Below are 26,322 nucleotides of genomic sequence, written 5' to 3'. Positions count from 1 at the left end.
TAATACTCAAAAATAAGTATTTGCTTTTAAAACTGTACCTGATGTGTTGCCGGTCTTTCAGGAGTTCAATAACCAGCTGCTGGATGCTGCAAGGGACACAATGATCTTCCAGAGTGGCATTATATAAGAGAACAAAACAGTGATGTGCTAGGCATGGACTGCTGAGACCAGACTGTTACCACCAATGTATCCAGTGCAGTTCTGGAATGTGCCACATCTTAACCATTAACAGATGGCACAAAATAAAAACACGTTAAGCATGACACCACTACCTGTGGGCATTTTTTTGGACTTTCTGACTCTGTCACTGAATCGACTGGATTGAATTTTTCAGTCTGAACAAAACTGAAATGATGCTTATCATAAGGTGATTCTGTAAGTAGTGTACCCATACTAAAAAGCAGAGATGTGTTGCTGGGATTCTGTCCTTGAAAGATTAAAGACAATTCTACCAGCCTTGAGTTTATGAGGGTGATATTAATAACTACAAGCTACACTGCTCAAAACTGTATATAAAGCACACTGTATTGTTTCACAACATGATGATGAAGACAAAATATAAAATGCTTCTCTGCACAGGCCCTACACACTCTCACCCTCCTTCCACTTGCTGCACAATTACTTGCAATGGTACCCTAACCAGCCAGTGCATCTTGTACCACAAAATATCTGTGGCACACACTGAGATCACTGTGTTGGAATCTGCCACATAACCCTGCAGGAGGGACATGAGTGCCACCCAGGAGTGAATTTGCAGTCACACATCCATTGATCTAGGTTGTGTTTGAAGAGGGTCAGGGAGGGGCTCTGTTTCATATGAACTGGAAGCTTGTTCCAGAGAACTGGCTGTGTCTGGGAGATATATCTATCTCTCCAAAATGACCTGCCCATGAGAAAGGCTAGATTAACATCCTGGAGCAAGTGACCCTCGTGCAGTTTGATTTATGAATGTGTAGCATTTCCATCAGGGCCAGTTCAGAGACTGCCCTATAAGCAAGGCACAGGTCACCCCTTAGCAACCTGCACAAGACAGAATACAGTGACAGGGCTTTCAGTCTTTCCGCATAAGATTTGTTTTGTGTAACCTGTAACTTCTTGGTGAGAAACCTCTGTGGTCTCTCCAACTGTTGCAGTTGTCTGGTGAGGTACATGCAGAACGGAGCATTGTGCTCAATTACTGGTTTGATGAAGGTCGATTATAATGGAATTATAACATCCTTGGATCCAGATGTAGTGCCTTTACTTATAGGATGTGCTACATAGAAGTATTTCCTTACTCCTGTGGATACGTGATGGTCAAAATTCAGGTTGCTATCAACCTGAGTACCCAGATCATGTACTACTGGGTCTACAATCAGGGGGTTGCTGTTTATAATGTAATTAGCAGGGATCTCAGCTTTTCCAAAGGGAACAATAATGCATTTTGTTGACTTTGCTTTAATTTGTGGCTTTGGCACCAATCATTTGTCTGCTTTAACCCTGTCTGCATTATAGTAACATTACTGGGGGACACAATAATTATTCCCAATTTGCAACCATCAGCAAATAAATTCGGAACAGTGGTATGCCAATGGTGACTGGTCTTTTGCTAGAGGTGAAGTCACCCACTTTTGCAGTATGTGTCCTGTCAATGAGCCAGTTGGCTACCCATCTGGCAATGTAGGGGTTAATTCCCAACTGGGAGAGTTTCCCTAGAATACCTAAGTGGGGGATTGTGTCAAATGCCTTGGCTAGGTCAAGACAGCCAGTATGCACTGTCTTTTCCTTTCCAGGGCCTTGGTGACTTTCTCGAAGAAGTCAACCATATTTAACAAGCATGATCTACCTTTAATGAATCCAAACTGGTTTGGATCTAAAGTCTGGAGATTACCTAAGTCCTTGTTTATAAGGTCCATAATGATTCCATGGTCTTGCAGAGGAGGCTAGTGAAGCCTATGGGCCTATAACTCCCCAGGGTTTGTTGGTGGTCCCCCTTTGTGTAGAGGGATTACTGCTGCTGTCCTCCATTCAGCTGGAACATAGCCAGTTTGCAGGTTGTGGTTAAACAGGAATGCAAGTGGGTCTGCTAGGTCATGTTTTAAGTTGTTTAAAAGGCAATCTGGGATGCTGTCTGGTTCCACTGATGCTGTGTTTTTGGCCTTGGAGATTGCCGAGATGACCTGCTCTCTTGAGATAATAGGCTGAGAAATGGTGGCAGGTATACTTTGGGGGGGTGACTGGAGGGGATGGAGGGGGTGAAGTTTGCCAAATCTGTCAGCTAGCAGGTTGGCTACTACCTCTGGTTGAGTATGGGAGGTGCCGTCCACACAACCAGTTCAGCACATAGCCCTTTAGACTTCAGATGTACTTAAAGAATGCCTTGTGATTATCCTTAGCTAGGGAGGTTATTTTTGCTTTGTAATTAGCTATGGAGGACTTGACAAGATCTGTAATTTGTTTGTTAAAGCTAAAGATCGATTTCTTCCTCTGCTAAGCCAGTTTGCTCTTATTCTTGGCATTAGTTTCTTTCTTTTGTTGTATAGCTATAGGTTGTTTATACTAGGGGTCCACCAGGGTGGCTTGTTTTTTTTTTTTTTTTTGTAACACCTAGTTTTAATCTGGTCAGGTACAGCTGATTCTATACAATTGCTTAAGTGGTTATACAGGGCATTAGTGTACACCTCTGCATAGGAGTCAGTGTTATCTGAGTTAGAGGTGTACACTAATGCCCTGTATACACCTCTGCATAGGAGTCCATGTTACCTGAGTTAGAGGGAACTTTGAAACTACTTATACCATCACTTAGTAGGAGGTAATTTGTCTTGGAAAAATTAAGCGTTTTTGAATGTGATGGGGATTTTGGTCTTATAATTAAATCAAACAAGACTGATTTATTGCTCAATCTTATCAGGAAGGACATCACATGGGTGGGGGTGCAATGCTCTCCCATGTTACTGAGTACGATGTCCAGGATATTTGAGCATCTTGTGGGTGTGCTGACTAGGTGTTTCAGAGCATGGCATTGACAAAGTCCAATAACCCTGAGCTAGCATGTTTGTGCTCATGTGTGTTTCCCAGTCCATGGTAGGATAATTAAAATCACCCATGAGTAAGGTGTTGGACTGTATTGTATGTGACTCCAGTAAGTCCAGGTATGCGGTATGCCTTTCCTGTTTCATGGTGGGAGACTATAGACAGCTATGATGTGGTAGGAGGCTTTGCCTATAGCTAACTGGACATGGAGTAGCTCAAGAGACTCATTCTGTTTGACCAGTCTTGAGGTGTACTTATCCTTAATGAAGATGGATACACCTCATTCTTTGGTTCTTTCATGCTCAGTTTGTGGTCTGAATATATGGAAGGCATTGTAGCTCAGCATAGCCGGAGTGCTTTCCTTACCTTTGAACTATGTCTCGGTGACTGCACAGACATATATATAGGTTCATAGGTAGGTACTAGGCTATTGGCCCAAGGGCCTATGTAAGCCTAGCCAACAAGGTTCCCTGGCTTATGCCACCCAAGAAAGTTAGTTTCCTGTGCCACTGTCAAGTAGAGACACAGAAGTGATCCTCAGGGTGAATTTCCTATTTCCCATCCACTCATCAAGATTTTTCTTGAAGAGTGCTAATGAAGAACTTTGCTTGACATAGATGGGTAGCCTGTTCCAGAGTATGGGAAGTCTCTGGGACAGGAATCTATCCCTCCAGCATGTCCTTTTTATATAGATAATAAACAACCTCTGCAAGGACCCTGCACACCATAGCCAAAGTGATTTACCACTAAGCCATGTCAGATATATCAGCATTTTCCAAAGTGTTAAGTGCTTCCAGGGAGTGCATTTTCTTAAAATGAAACACACACTGGATATAGGTACTGAAAAGTGACAACTAAACACCAAAATACAATAAAACCACTTAGGTGTATAATAGAAAGAGCCACAGAAACCTGGATTAGAGTAAAACATTTAATCACCACTTTAATCCGTAGACGGTGATTAAACATTTTATGCTAATGCAGTTTTCTGTGGCTCTTTCTATTTTACACCAAAGGCAGTTTCTTGTTTGGACTACTAGCATTAAGCAGCAGTACCTTGAGTTTATCTAGAGAGGATTTGGTTATGTTAGGAGGTTGGTTATTTTGACACTGCCTAAAAAGGCACAATAGGGGTGGATAATGTCTTTGTCAGTATCCAAAGGCCTACAGTAGACAGGTACAGAGCATCTTTGGCAAAGCAGCATGGCCTGTCAACCATGCTTTCCCAAGCTGAAAGACATTGGATCCGCTTGGACTGATACCAGAAGCTAAGCCAATTGTTAAAATCAATCTTTTTTTTGTTTGCATTGAGGCATCATCCTTGGAGAAGGCTGAATGCTGCTTAAGGCTAGGCTTATACCTGCCTGTGACATATAATCTGACAGCTCAGTCATGTCTATCTTCACATAGTTAAGTGAGGTATGTCTTAAATTATTCACCCACAGATGGACTATGATGGAGTCATACCGCTACTTGTGGCTGAGTGACTTGAGTGCTTGAGTGACTTGACGGATCCTGGCATCTGACAGGCAGCTAACTGTAACCTGTTCCTTATCCAGCCTGGAGAGGGGAATATCTGTATGCCTCACAATGGAGTCACTTATGACCAACACATTAGGTTTTGTGCTGTAATGCCTTATGGGCTTATTTGTTGAGACACTGGTGTGTGTGTTATTATGTGTTGTGGTTGTTTTTTGCAATGTTATGTGTGTAAAACTGCGGTAGTGGTGCTGCGGTAGCATTGTCAACTCACAGCAAGATGTTGTCCATTCGATTCTCAGCTAAATCGTCTTCTGTGTGGAGACATGCGTGAAGGGGCGTACCTTCATTGAAGGTTGTGCATTAGAGCTGGTAACTTCGCACGTAAAAATCTTCTACCAATCATTAGCGGACCGGAGCTCCATTGTGGCGACCCCTAACTGGGAAAAAGCCGAAGGACACAACAACAACAACAACATGTGTGTAAGTGGTTTCAGTTTGGGAGGCCTCTGATCTTTTGGTAAGTTACTGGTGAGTACCTCCGTATATGTGGGTTTATGTGTTGTATCCTTATTTATTGTGGGAAGTGTGTGTGTGCTGCCAAACTGTTTGGCATTTGACTTGTCCTTATGTAAGAATCTTCCCTCCAACTTCATACTGCAGCTACATCTTTTACATAAAGTATTTGTTTCAGGAGTAAGTGGTTGTCAGTGTTAAGATGCAAATGCATGGACCTTGCCATCAGCATGTAATAAGTCTGACACCATCAACACTCTGGAATACCTTATGGCTTGTAGCTTATGGAAACTAGGCAGTTACTGGCATATAAAGATATAGGACATTTTAACATAACTGTAAGCATTAATTGAGTAAAATGCAAATTACACTTCTTTTTTCATTTTTATTTACACTATAGGCTATTGTATATGTTTTACTAGGCTTTAGTAGTGCTATTTTGCAAGCATTTAATAAGAAGTACTACTGTCTTGGCTTATTGTAAACGATTTGGCAACCATCAGCACATTACAAAATGCCTTTCACACTAGTGAAAGGCAAACATCTTCAGACTAACAGTGCACTGCATTAGGCAAACAAGAATTTTGCAGCTGAAGATGTGCAGATGACTAAACATGGTGTTTTATCACATCCTCTTTCTGGTTTGGGGACATTATGAGTACAAGTTGTTGAACCACTGTCTCAAGCAGCTTCAGACTTTTCGTGTACAGCTACCAGTTCGAGAAACCACAAAAAAATGTCACAAGCAAAATAGAGGCAAGTGATACAAATATTTCAAAGACAGTACTGTGAGTAGTTGAGGTCAAATGTAAAATACAGTCAAGCAACAGACATCTGTTGAGATCACAAGCAATAAATGATATTTAATCAACAAATAGAGAGAACCCATCCTAGAACACCACAATTCAGAAAACATCTCTTATCATCTTCATTTTGTCCTTGTTATAATTATGATATCAGAAAGTTATCTGTATTGCTGTTATTCAGCTGAGCATGCCACTGAATTTAAACTCTTAACCATAATCATTTCTGTAATTCATAGTTCTAGAAGGCAGCACCAACTTGATATATTCAGTGAGCTCTTTGGTGAACAGTGGACTTCAATAAAAGCTTCTTTACTCTATGTTTACAATATGTTACATCTTTTTTTAATAAGTTTACAAAATATGACATAAAATAAAGACAAGGTAGGCAGATATACATTCTATTGAAATTCTTGTTCAAGAAAAGTACATAGCCGTCAGCGTATATTGAACATTATAGGTTCATAGATTCTTAGGGCTTTACTAGGCTAATGACCACAAGGGCCTTTTTAAGCATAGCCATGCATCCCAATCTTTGGCAAGTTCTGGTACCCTTGGTAAGTGTAAGCAGAGGCTTGGGAGATGAAACATTTACAAGCAGGGGCCTGGGAAATGAACCATTTACAGGTTGCCTGTGTCCATTAGAGATATAGGTGCCAAGCCAGGAATGAATTTCCTGTTCCCTATCCAATTGTCCAAGTTGCACTTGAATTGGGTTAAGGAGGAGCTCAGCTTTACATGGATGGGCAGCCTGTTCCATAGACAGGGTAGTCTCTGATATACATACCTGTCTCTCCAGCAGGTCCTATTTAGATTACAGGCAAGGTTTAAGACTTTATAATGGGTAATTCTGGTGCTGTTTGTTTTGCTCATATGCAGGAGGTCCATCAGAGTGGGATCTGACAATGCCCTGAATGCCAGGCATAGATCTCCTCTCAACAGCTTGTAGGAGACAGAATACAGGGATAGGCCCTTGAGGCAGTCTGCACAGGACATGTTATTTATGTCCTATATTTTTTTAGTGAGGAACCTCTGTGGATGTTCCGTTTCTTGGATATGCCTGGTTAAGTACACACCAAATGGGGTATAGTACTCAATGATAGGTCTGATGAATGTCAAATACAGTGGAATGATGACTTCCTTGGACCTAGATGCCATAACTATGTCACATAGAATGATCTCCTCAATACTGTAGACACATGATGGTCAAAGGCTAGATTACTGTCTATGTGTGTCCCCAAGTCCCTGACTACTGGGTCAGCTCTTAGGGGTGTTTTGTCCATATGACAGTTACCAGGGGAGGTTGACTTCGCAAAGGACACTATTATTAATTTTCTTGGCATTTAGTTTTATATTTGTTGTATCTGGAGCAAGGAGGAAATAAATCGATGCAAAATTATTTGCAGATGGAAACTCAAACCACACCTCAATTTTTCAAGGCTTGGAATACTATTAAGTGTATGTCCTTAATGATATTGCAAAATCAGACAGTCTCACACACACACACACACACACACACACACACACACACACACACACACACACACACACACACACAAACACACACACACACATACATACATACATACATACAATAAAATTAAATTGAGTCTGTTGTATCAGAAGACTGTAACACTAGGGAAGCTGAAACACTTGTTTTATTTTATTTTTTTTATTATCTGTGTATGTTTTCTGGGCTAGAGCACTAATCTCCATAGACCTTTTTCAGACTAAGCCTGAGAGTAATGCCTGATTAAGTAACTTGCTCAGAGTTGCAACAGTTAGGCAATGAATGCTGAGGGAACAAAACCTTGCACCACTGGACTATAAAATAGCTTTGGTCTATAGCCCAGTTACTGCCCTGTACAGGACACCACTCACCCAAATAAGTAAAATAAAAACATTGCAGCTGCTTAGTTTGTCACCCTTGTTGCAGATATGTTCAGTACATTTCAGAAACAAATTTGACACTATGTCCAAATACCTCAGGTCACCAAACATTTTAGAATTCCAGCAAATTTTGGTCTTTTGATCATTAAATTTGCCCAGCTAAACCACCATGATTTAATTTGTATTTGCTGACATAGCATAATGCAGTGTTTACTGTCCAGTTAAATACTATTAGGGCCATGAATTGCCTCCTCAGCAACCATCAAGCCTTCATCCATGGTGCCCCAGTTTTTCCCTGACCTGCAGCATCCTGAGACTTAGTGAAAAGAAGAAGAGAGCCAGCATTCCAGCTGACATCCAGAAGATGTTAGGAAACCATATTTTAAGTTTCTAACATGTATACACACACACACACACTGGCTGCAGACCACTGTATATTACCCCCTATGCTGAACCAATGCAGTGCATCCCAAATTACCCTTCTCTCCCAACTAAACTGCCAGGCACACAACTAACTGAAAGAAGGTTGCCTGTGTCAAAAAACAAAATGCTACATCTGTATCAGTGTACTGCCATTGCCAAACTGCATGTTTAGGTGCCAGCTACTATGTTTCCATGCAAAAAAAAAAACTATTTTATAATTGGTAGGTTGTATCACTGTCATCCGAAGATCTCCATCCTTTCCCTATTCTGTTACCTTTAGACACTATCAGGAATTTTGTCCCCACTCACATAAATTCTCCCTCAACTACATCAATACACAGTTGATTAAATTAATTAATAAGAAATCTCAAAACAGGCTTGTTTTCCTTCAGACAGACATATCACTAATGGAAACAACTTGTTTAGTCCCTGTGGGCAGACTTCTGCAATGTCCTGTCCTTGAATACCAATCCCCTCCTTCTACTTTTCTTGGCAGTTTCCAAACACAGTTTGCAGCACTGTTTATGTGTTGTTTCTCCAGTTAGCTGTAGCCAACTATTCTTTTCTGTTTCATTCTCATCAGACTATGGTACCTTTCTCTTCTGACCAGTTTCTTCCATTTTTACGTTTTCTGTTATCAGTATGGATAAGGATGGCAATGGCTAGCTGCACTCCTGGAAGATGTGAACTTTTGGAAAACTGTATTAACCTAAACCTATTAACCATTCTTGCCTACTTAGTGCAAAACTAAAACACACTGTTGAATTTCTCTTGTTTTAGCATCCAATTACTTGTCTAAAAGAAGTATGCATATTTGGATTTTGATGTTTTCAGTTGCAACCTAATTTAACCATTTATCAAAAAAGGCAACTATGCATCCCCAAGGAATAGCAGACTCTTGGGCACTGCTCTCTCCTATATTCTTCCTATAGATATTGCCTCACTTTAGACCTATATTACTCCCCCACCAGAAAAAAAAATAGAAAAAAGAATCCTGAATTCAGTTACTCAGGCAGAATCTGACAATAACAGAATATGCTGCAGGAAGTAAAAGCAGTATTCTTTCACTCTGTATTTATATTTTTCACTAGGTGTCCATAGAATCATGATCCAGATGTTACTTGAAGGTCGGCACAGTGGTGGTTGGTGTTGCTGCTTCACAGTACTAGATTTTCTAGTGCATAGTTCATTTTTCAACTAGGATGCCTTCTGTGCAAAGTCTATATATTCTCCCTATGTCTGGGTAGGTTTTCGTTAGGTCCTTGAATCTTCCCACATATCCCTCTCCAAAAAACAAAACAAAACAAAAGTTGTGCCACAGGTAGAATGGCACACTTCCAAACTGCCCATAGGTATAGGTGATATGTGACTATAATTGAATGTGTTCAATACTGTAATAATATGGCTCCTCTTTCAGGATTATTTCTGCATTATGCCCAGTGAATGCTGGGATAGGCTCTACCTCCCACTCCACCATAAACTAAATTAAGGCACAATCAGAAAATGAATGAAGGTCATGTGCGTGATTCATAACAGAATCTGACCAGCTCTGGTCTACAGTATTCCCACCGCTGTATCAACCCCACCAACTTACTGCTATTAACTGTTAAAGTGTCCTGTCTGAAGAATCAACAGCACTCTGATGATGCTTAATAGCAACTCACCCCTGTTAATTCCCAGCAATTATAGGTCATCATCAAAACTAATGCTGATTTTGTCACACAATACTAGATGATGATAAGTACTCCCCCTCCAAACATAGTCTCACACACACACACACACACACACACACACACACACACACACACACACACACACACACACACACACACACACACACACACACACAGACACACACACACTCACACACACACACACACACACACACACACACACACACACACACACACACACACACACACACGCACACTCACATGCATGCCCATGGACACATATCTGATTTAGTCTGGGACAATTTAAGTGATTCTTTTATGATTAAGAGGCAAATTTTAATGGACAAAACTTGTGCATGACAACAGTTTAGATACACAAATTTTATTTTTCCCACCATCATTAATGAATGAAAAGATACAACAGTTTAATCCTAGGAATATAGCTGTCCTGATTCTGCAGGGTGGGTATGAGAACTAACCAAAATGCTATCATTCCTTAGTGTAAGCTATCGGAAAGACAGTAGTCATGGCTAAAGATAGTTATGGACTAGCCCTGGAAATGCTTCAGCCCTACATTTATGCAACTATACATAAGGGTGCTAGCTGGAGAAAATGGGTCATTCTCCTCCAGATGAGGGAGCTGTCCTTCATATTCCCACAACTTGCTGAATGGGCAAGCAGTCTTTATGCGAAATTGCTAATAGGGAGACACAATTAGAACTTTGGTAAGTAGAAGGGAATGAGAATAGGGATAGTTATAAAAGGAAGGGCTTGAAAAAAAGAAAAAAATATATAAGTGAAAACTTAATGAGATAATGGAACATGTGGTTTCACAAGAGGTGTTGTGGGACAATAAACTATTAAAACACTTTTCTACCTGTTTTCATTGAAATGAGAGATATAGACCTGAGTGGCACTATGAATGTGTTTAGATACAATAGAAGGAACAGTGAGTAACAAGTATTCATATATGAAGTATAGCACCGAAAGTATAGTGTATACCTGTAGCACAGGTCATAGTTTATATTTTAGAATGTTACTGAAGTTCCTATTGCAAAATAACGGTGATTCCTCATAATGTGGGATCTGTAGGCAAATTCATTATCGGTGGCCCCAGAATCAAACATTAAGTTATAAAGTCACCTTAAACAGGTTAACATGTTTAGAAACAGGATGGGTAAAATGAGATACAGTAGCTAGCCAATCCAACTAAAACATCTGTATGTGCATTTCATATGGCAAGTATTCATGAAGCAGGCACAGATACAGGAACAATGCTGGCTGGCAAGAGGAGACACAAAAGGACATTAGGTTTGTACTAAGATTAAGTCAGGACAATAGTAGTGAATACTGAGATGCAAATAATACCATTTGAACAGCTGAGTACATGACCACAGTATCTCTCCTTCCTACGCAGTGATAAAAGCTGCATGCAAATAAGCTGCACATATACATACATAAATACATACAGTGAAAATAAAACTCACCCGCTGTTCCACAGAGCTCAACAGTCAGTGTTTGCTCAAAGGTTTTATTTGGAAATGGTGTCTCACTGAGGAAAGATAGATTAAAAAGTGGATTAGAAATATTTGGAAAGTATTTCTGTTCTTTCACATTCCAAAAAACTTGCAAATCTTAGAAGAATATACTTATCAAAAAAACAAACAAAACTATATCTCTAACATTTATTTTACTTGGTCTACTGAGTCAAAGATTAGCAGATAAGTTTAAAGGAAAGGAAACAGTGGCAAAACACAAATTCCAAAAGTAAAGTAGAGACTGTTCCTACAAAGTAGCAAAAGGTGACATGCATCTCAGAAATTCTTTGCATAATACTAATAATTTTCATTTTAATTAACTCAGTACAAGTCACATTCCAGTACATTGTAATATTATCACAATGTAAAATATAAACATATTAACAGCCTTAGGAGTCATAGTTCTCCTCCTCTCTTGCCTCATTGTCAAGGTTCAGATAAACAGTCATTGTTCTGATTACACTTCCACAGTACTTTAATAAACAGCTTGTAACTACTGGTTGTTGTTATTATATAGGTGTGATCCTACTCAGAGACTGTGCAGCAATTTTAAAACTAACTTAAAATAATAATGCCCAGAAGGTATTAGGAGGTACAAGGTTTAAAGCATAACAGGCTACAGCCCCCCCCCCCTTTAAAATATGCTTTGTATGCTTTTCCTGTGTTGGCTGATAAAATTATACAGAAAATAGACCTGCAGATCCTGGTTTCTCATGTATAAAAATAAAACTCAAGAGTCAAATGTAGCAGCCTACATTATCAGGTTTATCCCCCTAACCATCAGCATCTGTTAATTGTAACTTAAAATCCATCCATCTACAAGCCCTTTTCCCATTTTTGCACATGGGGTCAGGGTTTCACTTCAACAGTGACAGTCATCTAGAGCCAAGGTTTACACCACTTAAAACCACCCAATAAATTCAGGGCGCCTTAGTTCTGTAAGCATGTTTAATTGAAATACACTCTGAAGAGCTTATTTAATTACACATGAAATACACTCTGAAGAGCTCATTTAATTACACATGCTGTCATAGACAATGTTTTAACTTTTCCTATAAATTTGCAGCATCAGCAGTATTAGGGCTGCATCGAGGATAGGGGTTGCCTCCTCCAGAAAAAAAAATTATTAGCGAAACCTTGTTCACTTAAACAGGTTTATCAAGTCAAAACTCAATGAAAGATGACTCAGAAAGATACCTTAACCACTTAAAACTTTTCTCAAAATCTAGTATGGTAGCTGAATCCAGGAAAAGGCATGGCTTTATTTCCAAAAATAAAACAAAACTATCAAATTACATTATAATTCAAGTGAGTGACAGAAATAAGCCTCTGGGACTAGCAGCTTTAGAAAACCTAAAGTGTGTGTGGGGGGTGGGCAAGATGATGACCAGTTAACAGCACTGTTTGTAGCTCTGCTTCATTTTAACATCTCTGACAGGATTTTTACTAAAAAACTCAAATAGAATCTTTCAAAACTTAATGGATTTCTAGTTGAACATCTGCTGAAAGGTTTACTACAAAAATAACAAGTTTGAAACTCTTTTGATTAGATTTTCCTTTCAAGAAAACTAGAAAGAACTAATTTTCTCAGAATGAGCCACTCTAAGCCCAGTGTACAGGACAGTACTATGAAAAAAAAACACGCATACAGGCTATGCTAATTAACATCAGTGAGTTATCTGTAAAGACTAATAAATTAAAGCACCAATGGACAACTTCAAAGAGGAATGTAAAAAAACAAGTTGAAGTGCTGAGTGAATCTCTTAAACAACAATCATCACAGATCTTGAGTCTAGAAGATGAAATGTCTGATTTTGATGGACGATTACTTGAAAATGAGAATAACACTGAATTTCTTCTGAAACAAAACAACTTATTCTTGTATAAAATAGAAAACCTAGAGAACAGATCTAGAAGGAATAACATCAGGATTTATGGAATTCCTGGAAAAGGAGATAGTATGATTTGATTCCTTAATACCTGGCTGCCTAAAATTTTTAACCTGCCTGAAGCTTTCTCCTTTGGCATTGAAAGGGCACACAGATCACTTTCCAACTCATCTTTAAAGAAAAAAAAACACCTTCACCAAGGTCAGTGATCTTAAGATTTTTCTCAAGTCAGGATAAGGATTTTGTCTTAAAAGCTGCATGGACTAATTATCCAGTTAAAATTAATGGAAATACTATATGATTTGATAATGACTATTCTACATTAGTGATGTCCAAGAGAAAAGCATGTGTGCCACTTGTTAAAAGTTTAAAGAAAAACAATATTAAAGCACAAATCTTATTTCCAGCAGAAATAAGACTTCACCTTCCCGAAGGAAAGAAGATTTTTAACACCTTGGAAGATGCGATGGGCTTTATAAAGAAAAATAAAATACTAGAAAAAACAGAAGAAACAGACTGGAATCAATCAACATATTTGAAGAGAAATGCAACAAGAGATGGTTGGTTAATAAAAGACAAAAACAGTAAAAACTGAAGGACAAATGAAAATGAATGAATTTCATGGTTATGAATTCATATTAATTTAAATAAGTGCTTGAATACTTAATGAATAGTGCTGCACATTACTCTTTACAAGGTAAATGATTTATTTATTTCTTTCTCTACTTCAAATGGTTACTAGTTCCCTTTTTAAATGTTAAAGTTTGATTCTTTTAGCTATACGTGATATTAAAGCCACTTATTTCACTTAGAGTTTGAAAGGTTAAACTATTCATCTTAAAAGTTAATCATTATTGTGATTTAACTTATGTTAGGTGGCACAATCTGATATCTTGGCAGAGTGGAGTACTGCACTATTAAATATAATACAAGATGCAACAAATGACACTGCATGTTAAATTACATTATGGGTTCTTACAACAGTCCAGTAGGGTGCAACTGATATATATACCTGACATGCAATAGCACCCAGGGAAGACATGCTATGCTATAAAGTATAAAAAAATAGCATTTTACATCTATAAAAGTTACTACAATATCTCAGAACAATTTATTATGGAAAATTTGAATCTTAAAAGGAAAGATATTTCATATGTTTGTTCAGAAATTATTAGACATAACATTTAAGGAAAAATAGGACTGATTCTAACAGTAGTACTAGATTAAAGAGTATCAAATATGTAAGGGTAAATATAAAAGTTCTATTATATGATACTCTACAACAGGATTATAGCTAAAATATAAAACCTAGGAAAATAGGTTCATATGTGTTTACTAGGCTAATGACCACAAGGGCCTTTTTAAGCCTAGCCATGCAAATCTCTGACAAGTTCTGATACTCTTGATAAGTGTAAGCATGGGTCTGGGAGATGAACCATTTACAGGTTGCCTGTGTCCATTAGAGACATAGGTGCCAAACCAGGGATGAATTTTGGGTGTCCCATCCAATTGTCCAAGTTGCACTTAAATTGGGTTAGGGAGGAACTCTGCTTCACATGGATGGGGAGCCTGTTCCATAGAGGGGTTAGTCCTTGGGATACATACCTATCTCAGCAGCAGGTCCTATTTATATCACAAGCAAGGTTTAAAACTTTAGAATGGGTAATTCTGGTGCTGTTTGTTTTGTATATGCAGGGGGTCCATCAGAGTGCAGCCTGACAATGCCCTGTATGCCAAGCATAGATCTCCCCTCAAAAGCCTGTAGGGGACAAAATACAGGGATAGGGCTTGAGGCGGTCTGAATAGGACATTTTACTTACGCCCTCTATTCTTTTAGTGAGGAACCTCTGTGGAAGTGTTGGATATGCTTGGTTAGGTACATACCAAAGGGGGCACTGTACTCAATGATAGGTCTGATAAATGTCGAATAGAGTGGACTGATGACTTCCTTAGACTTAGATGCCATACCTTTGTTTATAAGTTGCGCAGCATAGAATGATTTCCTCTCCACTGTATACACGTGATGGTCAAAGGCTAGATTACTATCTATGTGTGTCCCTAACTCCCTGACTACTGTGTCAACTTTAAGGGGTGCATTGTCAATATGATAGTTACTAGGGATGGATGACTTCCCAAAGGATACTATTATGCATTTTTTGGCATTTAGTTTTAGTCCATGGCTCTGACACCAGTTGTTTGTCTGTGTCAGCCCCTCCTGAAGAACATTTGTGTCAGTGTGAGATTCAATGACAGTTCCTAATTTGCAATCATCTGCAAATTTAGTCAGCAAGAGACCAGTGACATTGGCCTTGACTTCTGAGAAGTAAATGCCAAAAAGGAGTGGTGCAAGGACTGATCCCTGAGGGACTGCACTTGTGACTGGTCTCTTTGTAGAGGTGGGTTCCCCAATTCTAACTTTCTGGGTCCTGTCTGTGAGCCAGATGGCTATCCACTGGGTGACATACAGGTTTGTACCTAACTTCTTGAGAATGTCAACACTGCCCGAGTGGGGTATTGTGTCAAATGCCTTGGTCAGATCAAGGTAGGCAGTGTGAACGATTTTGCCCTCATCCATTACTTTGGTGATCTTCTCAAAGAAGTCTGCAGGTTGAGTAGGCATGATCTGCCCTTGACAAAACCAAACTGGGTTGGGTCCAGTAACTTTAGGTTTACTATATGTCTACCGATCATCTCCATGATAATTCTTTCCATGGCTTTATATATAAGATTGGTGAAACGTAGGCATCTGTAGTTTTCAGGGTCTGTACATGGCCCACCTTTGTGCACAGCAATGACTGTTGCCTTTCTTCATTCATGAGGCACAAAGCCAGTTTGAAAGCTACAATTAAAGAGTAATTCCAGAGGCCCTGATAAATCATGTTTCATGCTATTTATAAGACATACTGGGATATTGTCTGGGCCCATTGATGCAGTGTTCTTGGTCTTAGAGAGAGCATTAAGGACCTGATCCCTAGTGATAGTAGGGGGAGTTATATTTGATGATATTTCCTGAGGGAAGGTTGAGGGGGAGAGAGAGGTAAAGTTGGAGGTGAATTTATTAGCCAGGAGGTTTGCTATATTTTTTGGCTTGGTATAGCTGGCTCCATTTACAATGAGCTCCGCACACAGTTGTGTATTGCCTTTGAGGTTGTGGACATAGCTAAAGAATGTGTTGTGGTTGTCCTTGGCCTGGGAGACCTGACTTGCCTCAAACTTGGCTTTGGTAGACTTTATTTGTCCTCAGGGTTGTTTGTTTAGTTTGATGAGAGTGCTTTTATCCTGCTGGGTTCTGTACATCCTAATTTTTGTCATGATTTTCTTCCTCCTGTTATACAACCTATTGATTTTGTGTTTCCACCAGGGTGGCTTGTTTTTTGAGTTAGTTCTGTACTTCTTCCTGGTGGGTACAGCTACAGTAATGGCGCAAGACATAGTATACAAGCAGAAATAGAAAGAGATCAGAACAAGTAAATATGTATATACTTAAAGAATATAAATATGTCTATAAATGTGGGAGGTTGGCATAGTGGTTAAGGTGTTCATCTTATAGGCACAAGGTTCAGGGTTTGATTCTCACATGGGATAATTGGCTGCGCTTAGAATGGCTCACAGGGATAGTTAGCCTGTTACTAATTTATGAACTTATGATCCTATGTACAGCTTTACTCATAGTAAATGAAACAGAAAAAATATAAAATCATCTGACCTATAAATTAATAAATATGAAAATAACAACTGACTTCCTCCCTATAGTAGACCAGGGAGATAATATAAGGTACAGGGAAAGATAACTCTAGAGATATTCAGTTTGGTCAACTTACAATAAAGATCCCAAATACCTGTTTAACTTTTCTTATTCATAACAGCTCACTGACAGACTCTTTTGAGATGATGCATACTAAAATATGAGACACATTAATATAAATCAGAAGCTTAAGCTAAGCTTTGTTAGTCTAATGGAGAGTTTGAGAGATAGTTTGTTTGTCTTTTTCAACAAACTAGGAATACCTTATTCCATGGTAGAATGTTTTAGGCTTATATTATTAGGTAATTTTTTATTGGTTTCAAATTTTTTCCATAGCTGAAGATTTTATATTGTTATATAGGGTCTATATTAGATACTCAAATGTCTGAAAGTTCGACTAACATACGGTCAACACCATATGATCGAACCTGCAAAAATTTGAATATCTAATAAAAATAAATAAATAAATTACACATAATTACCTATACGTTCTAAGTAGGGAGGGCAAGCCCACCTGCACCCCCCACTCTTTAAATATACTAACTCCGAGATCGCACTACAGTGCAGAAAAGGGAAATCTTTCCATTCCACACTGTACAAAGATCTCCATTACAATGTTCACACATTTAAAAATCCAATCATATGGTGTCGACCATATGAGATTTGGAATTTTGAATGTTCAAACATTCAATACAGATCTGTTATATATAAAGTACATAATAAGTTCTGTACATAAATGCAATTTCATACCTGTGTTTTTTTTCCTCCGTTGTATAAATGTCTGATTCTGAATGCATATCTATTAATATTAATGGATTGAATAATCCAGTAAAGAGGGGGAGTCTGTTCAAATACTTCCAATTAGATAAAGCTCAAATAGAATTTCTACAGGAAACACATTTACTTAAAAAGATGTAAATAAAAAAGAATTATTTGGTTTTGTCAGGTTTTGGCTTTTGAGCTAAAAGAAGAGGCACCATCATTTTATGGAAGAATGAACCAGTAATGCCTAAAGTAAAAGATACCTCTGTTAATAAAAATGGTATGTTAAGCATTGTTATAACTGAATGAAACAGAAAACTGTACACATTGGTGAACTCTTATTGGATTCCAGGTGTTGGAGATAAAGATACAAAAACTTATTTAGATTCTATAGTCTATTATATGGAAGGCGAGGTTACAATGCCTGGTGATTTTAAGTGTATTTTATCAAAGATTCCACTGCCGACAGAAAGCTGAGAATCACATCTTCAGCCATACGCTTAATGGATTTTGCAAATCTAATGAATTTAAAGGATATATATGAGCAAAGAAAAAGAAACTCACTTTTAACATTATTCATATAAATACGGAACATAAATAAATATTGATCAAAGTTTTGTCTCAAACAATCTGTTATCACATATCAGAGAAGTTTTAATAGTTTTGTGTGCATCATCAGACCATAACGCTATAATTTTTAATGTTATTTTAAAAACTGACAGTCTAATACATCACAGGAAATTACCAGTGTACATTATTACAATAAAAGGATTCAAAAGTTGGTATGTTAAAGAGATCAGAAATTTCCTACAAATAAACATGAATGGTGAAGTAACTAACATTGTCCTGTGGGATTCATTTAAAGTCTTACTTAAGACATTCTATCAATCATGTACACAGACATTAAATCTGTAAGCCAGAGAAGCATTCCTGAGCGAGATAACTGATTCATTTTTCTTCTTTATGACAGAAATATCTATACACGTTTTTGTTAATTCTCTTTGTTAATAACAGCTCAGGTTCTTTTCCTAATTCACTGCAAGTATACATACAAAACAAAAAAGAAGATACTGGAGGGCTGCTTGAAAAGCAAAGGAATCTTTCAGAAAGGGACGGTTAAAGCTCTTTCCAGCCTAGACATTGATTTTTTTCTGATCAATAAAGCCATAAAAGTAGGAGGTATTCAGCACTCACCTTTGGGGCAATGGCAGGAACTTGGGTCTCTCTGAAAAACAAAGCACAGAGAAAACACTAGTAACTTATTACTACTAACAGATTACAGAATAACAATGCATTTGATTTAAAACATGTCACTATCTGAAAAATGTGTTATAACAGAGTGAGAAATGTACTGACCTTGAACTGATATCAGATCTGAGCAGCACCCACTGTACATTCTCTACAGCCTTTATAATTACACTTACAAAATTATTATTTTACAGAGAATACTGACTACCCAGGCAGGCCTTTTACACTGTTACATATTATCATAAAACTGTTTACATCAGATTTCTGTACAGGGTATGCTCATTTTCATCACATAAAGATAGGAAAACACTTAAAAACTAAACCACACACACATGCATGTACCAGAGGACAAAAGCGAATGACAGAAGAGAACAGGAATTCTGATATGGATCAAAATAAATACTGCATGCCTTCAACAAAACAAATATCAAATGAAACGGAGTTTTTCATGCAACATGGGAGTTCACAGAAAGTGATAGATACCATTTGCAAAAGTGACATGTAGTTGTTCTGGCAGAAGATAACTGCTAATGGAGAAATGGCTACTATATCTTACCATATATTTACAGTCATTGCTTGTCTCTCACTCTCTGTGATGACTTATGAGCATTCATTTAAGTGTTAACCACAAGCTCTTCATCCAAAAGGATTATCTCTCAAACATACAGAACATACTGTAGAAAAGCTAGCTCTCCTCCAGCTATGCTGAGCAATACCTAATACAAAGGTAGCTAGATGTTTGTTGATGCTGCAAGCATTAACGGATGCTCAGCTGCGCAAGACACTACTACTTTCACTGGTGGGGGCAACAAACACACCCAAACAAGGCAAGACCGCTTACAAGTGCTGGGTGAAACTGGTACACCAAATGAACACTTGAGATACTCCAAATACTTCTACTATGAGTGGATGATTCCCAACGAGCTGATGATCAAAATCTCCAAGCCATATTCCCAAAAGAAGCAGCCCAAAAAAATGCCTCCCTTTGAAAGGTTAGCACCCCCACACACAAAAAAAAAAAAACAAAGCTGAAAAAGAATGAATCACAAACATCACTCTTCTACTGTGAATGTCTTTTTAGATTGGGGCAAGCCCCTCTGCATCCCTCATGGGGGAAGTCCCCCACACCCTCTGAACTTCATCATACCTTGGAGATAAGATAAGAAAATATTCTGGAAAATGTCCATCTCAGACTTAGTATATTTATTTTTTTCAGACATTCATTCTCTATGTTTTGTGACTCAATCTTATGGCTCCACACTTTACAAATGGTTACCTACAAATCACTTTTTAAGTGGATTCTTTTGCAGTGGGGCACGTCTCCCTGCACCAACCAATGTGGGGTGCTTCACAAACATATATATCAACTGTACAGTGACACCGATTCTAAGAAAGGGAGAATTACCCCTGAAATGGACATCACTGCTGATGAAACTCATAGACAATGAGTCCCTATGAAGGAACTCTGATTCTTAGCGGGTTGAGGTAAATGAAGCCTGAGAGTTCAGTCTTTGTTCACCCATAGGTTACACAATCCAAACTGTTTAGTCATGGATGAAAGGGTGTAAAAGCTGGAGTATGTCACGGTACCATCAAAAGAAATCAAGCAAAGCACAAAAAGAGTAATGCTCACTCTGCCAGCCTGAGCTAAGTAGGTAAAATGCATGAGGTTGAAGTTTGTCTTAAAGAAATGTTATGTGATTTGAAATTATCTGCTGATCCACATTTCCGAAAAATTTCCACACCACCTGACTGAAAAAAAAAAACATAATTTTGATTCACCATGCACATAATAACCGATGTCTACACCTAGTCAGTTAAGGTGAAAATTGTAAAGAAACATAACTCTTTCTCTTCTTCAATGAAATTCTAAGAAAAGAAAAACTTCCTGCAGATGACTTCAGATTAGCCAACAGTTAGCATGTCAGATACATGTCAGCTGAGCAGAGCTGCACTTACTGAGAAATAATGCAATATAAATTCATATGCACAAAGCCAAACATTTTTGACCATTTAGCAGCTGTTTCTTAACCGCACCTAAGTATTTCTAACACTCAGTATATGGCTTTAGAGTGAATAAAAACAACACACAGAGGCAAACTATTTCATCACGCCTGTGGTATATTAACTTCTGTGCTTAACCATGATGACGTTTCTGTATCTGCACACCTGCTTTCGTGTACATAATGAAGAAAAAGAAGAAAATAGGGAAGGAAGGATTTGATATCTATGAGGATGGGAGGAGATGCAGAGCATTTTTTGTGAGAATCTCTGGAATACAGACAGGGCCATTCTTAACATTTTGTGGGTCCCCAGCAAACGTCAAGTTGAGGGAACCCTGGTCACTTCTAAGTTTAGTATCACCCTGTCACAACCACCCCTTCTAAGCAAACTTTTAGTTCATGATCTGAACTTTTAGGAGTAGTACACACACACTGACCTGTAGCTACATTACTCATATTACAACAATCCCGTGTACTATATTATGTTGGCCCATCTCACAAAGGGACATTCACAGATACTGGCATTTAGTTGCAACAATGATAAATTAAAACGGGGCTAGGTACAGAGCTGGACTTAGGTGAAATGGTGCCCTAGACACTATGTACTGTTTCAACTGTGTCCCACTCCAACACACACACACACACACACACACACACACACACACACACACACACACACACACACACACACACACACACACACACACACACACCCTTCGGTGTTCCCCTCTGTTCCTACCACCTTGGGTTCCCCACACCATGCACATTACTTTTTTCTTTCTTTTCTCAGATTTTGCCTTAACTCATTAGCTTTCTTATGATGCCATACCATTCTGTATGTTCTGAAGTGCATTTTAATTTTTTTGTACACAGCCTTTTTATCAAATGATGGCTTGAACAGAAATTATGACTAAGGAAAGAAATTCAGTGTGTGTTGCTTTTCAACTTCAGTTTTCCTTGCTTGACTTCAATACACCTTTCCTGACCAAGACAGCACAGTAATAACCATTTAAAAATAACTCAATTATGCTGGGGCCCCAGCAGTGGATGGGATGCATTTTAGAGCATTTTCCCAACCTTTTAATCCAATGGTGGTCTAAACAAAAATCATAAGTAAGAAAATAGTTTCAGTCTTATTTTTTTTCTTTCAAGGAAGATATAACTTGCGCTCAAGGCTTAGTGTTCAAAGCTGACAAAATAGAACCTCACAATAAACAAGGTAGTTGTTATGAAGATACACATATCCTATATGGGAATATTGTCTGCCTCCCTAATCCCTAAAAAGACAGTCACTGCTTGTTCATCCTTCTGATGTTGGATTGCGATGAAAGCAGTGGTTCAAATGACCACAGTCATGAATTTCAAGTGACTGCTGTTATGCATATACATAGTATGCTTCTTGATTCCTCATCCCTACCCCCCAAGGCAGCCACTTGTATAAGTGCCTGATACGTGATTGTGAGGAAAGTGAAAAAATAATGGTTACAGTAATGCATTCCACTTGTTGCACCCAGACAGTACACTGCCTCTACATAAGCTATAGTAACTTCTTTGTACACCTCTGAGGTCTGCAAGAAAAGTAAAAGAAGCAATGACCACGCTGTCTCCAGTCCAAACACAAGCTATAATGATCTCCTGTTCACACCTCTAAGGTTTAACTGTGATGGAAATTAAAGTAATGATAACACAATCCCCTGCCCCAACAAAACCTACAGAAACCTTCCGTACACACACATCTGAGCAGGGCCACTTTTAGAATTGGAGTGGTTGAGAGACAAAAACACCAGTGAGTCCAATTTAAAATCCATTTATACAGTCTAGAGAACTGGGGACACCAAACTCCTTGAATATATAAATGTCTGAATGCACTGTGATATATTTTATGCCTCACTTGACATACAATTACTTGTTAATTGCATTTTTACTGATAAAAGAGTGATGTGTATGTCCTGGCATTACTGGGTGTATGCTTAGTTAAAAATCAGTGTTTTTTTTTTTACACACACAAACATAAGCAATAGCAATACTAGCTTTGCACTTATTTCAGCAAATGGCAATACATTGTGCAACACTGGTATGCCACACCAGATCAATGACTGCTGTTTAGCAGTCATCAAACAGCAGAAGGGAGAAAATCACTTTTACTTACCTCACTGAGGAGTAATGCATACCTGTCACTGTCCCAGATTTCACATACCATCCATGATTTTGTCTCGTAATTTTGATCTGTCCCTCATAAAAAGTTTGATTTGCTGGTAAATCATTCAGGATTATAGACAGTCAGTAAATCCAGTGATCAGAGTTTCAAACTTCTTATTGTCCAAAAAATGTATGTTGGTGCAAAATGTGGTATTCTATTAACTTTAAGTGAATTGGAGTAATATTTAAAATGTGTTGCTGAATTTGAGCCTTTATTCTGCTACTATTATAGGTTCCTATGTGTTTACTAGGCTAACGACAAGTGTCTTTTTAAACCCAACCATGCATCCCAAATCTTTGACAAGTTCTGGTACACCTGAAAAGTGTAAGCAGGGGCTTGGGAGACAGAACAGACAAGCAGGGACCTGGAAAATTAACCATTTACAGGATGCAAGTGTCCATTAGAGACAAGTGCCAAACCTTTGTCCAGAATTCTTGAGCAAAGAAGTTGAGAGTTACAGTAGCTGGTGTTCTGCAGTTTTTATAAAACTCCCTGAAAAAAAAAAAAAGTCTCTAAATACTGGCCACATCAAGGTGTGCATTGAGATCAGTCACTCTGGGGTGCTGATCCCTCTAGTGCTTACCCTGCTCATGTTCAGTATCAGCTTTATACTAAAAAGGTCATATCACAGCCCTGTTCAGTCAAACAGCGCAATCAGAAAACTAATACATTTTTTCTCCTCATTTTTCCTAACCAGCAACAGCTTTTGTGGGACCCCACACAGTACAGGATGATTAAGCCCACCATGGGTATTGCAGTTAACCTAAAGCTGGCTATGCTGTTAGTTTTAGTGGAAACACTGACAACCAGCAGGATTTAACTAAGCCAGGGGCACTATGTCAGTGGTAAAATATTTAATAGCATTATGAAGCCTGTTACTTGACCCACCTGGTCTAGTTTGTGTTGGTTTGACAGACATGCAATAAAATATCAAGATATGATAACTTGCTGTGGTTGGGGCCCCCAGCAACCAGAGGGTCCACTGATGCCTAAAGTTGGCTATAGATACAGAGCTCATAAGTAAAAGAGGAGGATGGACAACAGACTCAGAAGCAAGTTGTATAGAAAGGCAAAACAAAATAACCTTTCTTTGTGGATAATATAAAGCTTTTACTAGTGGACTGGACAGAACTCAAACCAGAGCAAAGTAGTGAGTGGAAAATAGTGGAAGCCCTAGTGCAGAATAACAGGACAAAAAATGTGGACCTCAACAAGGAAATAGGCTATCTTTTGTGTAGCAAAGCAAGTTCAAGTGATTTGATGAGTGCAGAGATGAGCAGCAGTTGAACAGCGATGACCATGTTGTGATAGGGTTCACAATTCCAGGAATACCAACTAAAGAGCAACAATAACAAAACTCTAGGACTGTCGAAACACAACTTTCAAACTACTAAAATGTATTGTACTTAACACTACAGAAGGGTAGCAGGAAAGCAGGGCAATACAGTGGGGAAAAGGACATATACCTTTTACTTGCCTTACAGTGCTCTACAGACTGCCAGTACTAATTCTCAGTGAAATGAGTTTTCAGTAAAGTGAACTTTAAGTGAAGTGAAGTTTAGGTAATTTGGTCTCTGTGAAATGAATATCAGACAAATGAGCTTTAGGTAAAGTAATACTGAAATGTCGAATTTCAGTATCTCGAGACCAAAGTGTTGAATCTGCAGATGCACGAAACTGCAGAATATCGAACCCAGAAATGTCTAACCCACTGTACTGATGGCGCGTTAGGTAAGTGTGGTGTTTTTAAGAGGTTTGGGGATGGTTTGTGTGTTTGTGAGTGTGTCGGGGAGTGTTAGGTATGGGTTAGGGTACATAGGTGAGTGTGTGTGTGTGTGTCAGTGTTGAGAGTGGTGGTGTTTGTATCTGTGTGATGTGTGTTTGTGCGAGGAGGGTGTGGAATGTATGCTGGTGGGTTTTGTGTGTGTGTTGGTATTTAGTGCAACCTTGGAGTTAGTATATGTAAGTAGGGGGGTGTGATGGGAACAGGGGGGCTTGCCCCTCTGCTTATATTAAGTGTGTGTATGTGTGTTTGTATTGTTGTGCAGAGGTGGATGTAGTTGTGTTTGTGTGTGTACTTTAACAGTCGCGGTTTTGGGTTTCGGTTTTTTGGTGTTTCGTCTTTATAGTCTCGAAATACTGAAATTCGATATTTCAGTATTTCGTGATTATAAAGTGAATCCATATATATATATATATATATATATATATATATATATATATATATATATATATATGTTCTATATTACAAGATCGAAGCCTTACTTAACCGAATAATTAAAGCTCAAATTTGTAATACCAAAACCATAAATTGTCGAACGGACAATTTAACCCAGGGAAACACTTCCCTTGGCCATTTTGTGGAGTATGCCCATTTCTCCAATTTGGAGTGATCTCGTAGTTGGTATATTTAGATAGGTGGGTGGGGGGGAGTGAAGCCCACCACTTGATTTTGGATGTAAAGTTTTTTTTTTTTTTTTTGATTCGGCCAAGGGCAGTGTTTTCCTTGGTTGAATTGGCCATTCGACAATTTTAGCTGTCAATGTTACAAGATCACGCTTTAGTTATTCGATTAACTGAAGCTTTGATGATGTAATATAGACACTCTATTGTGTGTGTGTTTGTGTGTATGTATATGTATATATATATATATATATATATGGGTCTACTTCTAAAGACCGAACCGACGATTCCCCGACACAGAAATCACAGACGCCAGAAAACCGACAACACACAAACCCGATAACGCGAAACACCGAACACCATAACACCGACACACGGAATGTAAACAACACACTACACTACATAGCATACACACTAGCCCTGACCCAAACCCTAACCCTAAGGTCCGACACTATCGCACACTTCACCTACCTGCACCCTAACCCTAACTCACTTACCCACCCCTAGCCCAAGCTCCGACACTATCGCACACTTCACCTACCTGCACCCTAACCCTAACTCACTTACCCACCCCTAGCCCAAGCTCCGACACTAACGCACACTTCACCTACCTGCACCCTAACCCTAACTCACTTACCTGACCACTCCTACATCCATCACTGTCGCACACTTACCGGGTCGTGATCACACATTACCCTTGTCGGTCTTTCCGCTGTCGGCGAATCACCCTGTCAGTAT

The 26,322-nt window shown here is 38.7% G+C and overlaps 1 protein-coding gene across 1 annotated transcript in view; it reads right to left on the bottom strand.

The window, feature by feature from the left end:
* PPARGC1B (PPARG coactivator 1 beta) overlaps nucleotides 1-26,322 on the bottom strand; it is a 516,583-nt gene that overhangs the window by 84,053 nt on the left and 406,208 nt on the right. Inside the window, exons 6-7 of the mRNA XM_044067742.1 lie at nucleotides 18,925-18,955; nucleotides 11,284-11,348 (exon numbers count right to left, since the gene is read on the bottom strand). Of these exons, the coding sequence (XP_043923677.1) occupies nucleotides 11,284-11,348; nucleotides 18,925-18,955 (96 nt within the window). The remainder of the gene's footprint in view (nucleotides 1-11,283; nucleotides 11,349-18,924; nucleotides 18,956-26,322) is intronic.

This window comes from Protopterus annectens, chromosome 3.part1 (assembly GCF_019279795.1).
Source record: "Protopterus annectens isolate FY-2018-M chromosome 3.part1, PAN1.0, whole genome shotgun sequence".
Taxonomy (NCBI): domain Eukaryota; kingdom Metazoa; phylum Chordata; order Ceratodontiformes; family Protopteridae; genus Protopterus; species Protopterus annectens.
The sequence above is the reverse complement of the archived record's forward strand: the minus strand, read 5'-3'. Positions and strand labels throughout refer to the sequence as shown.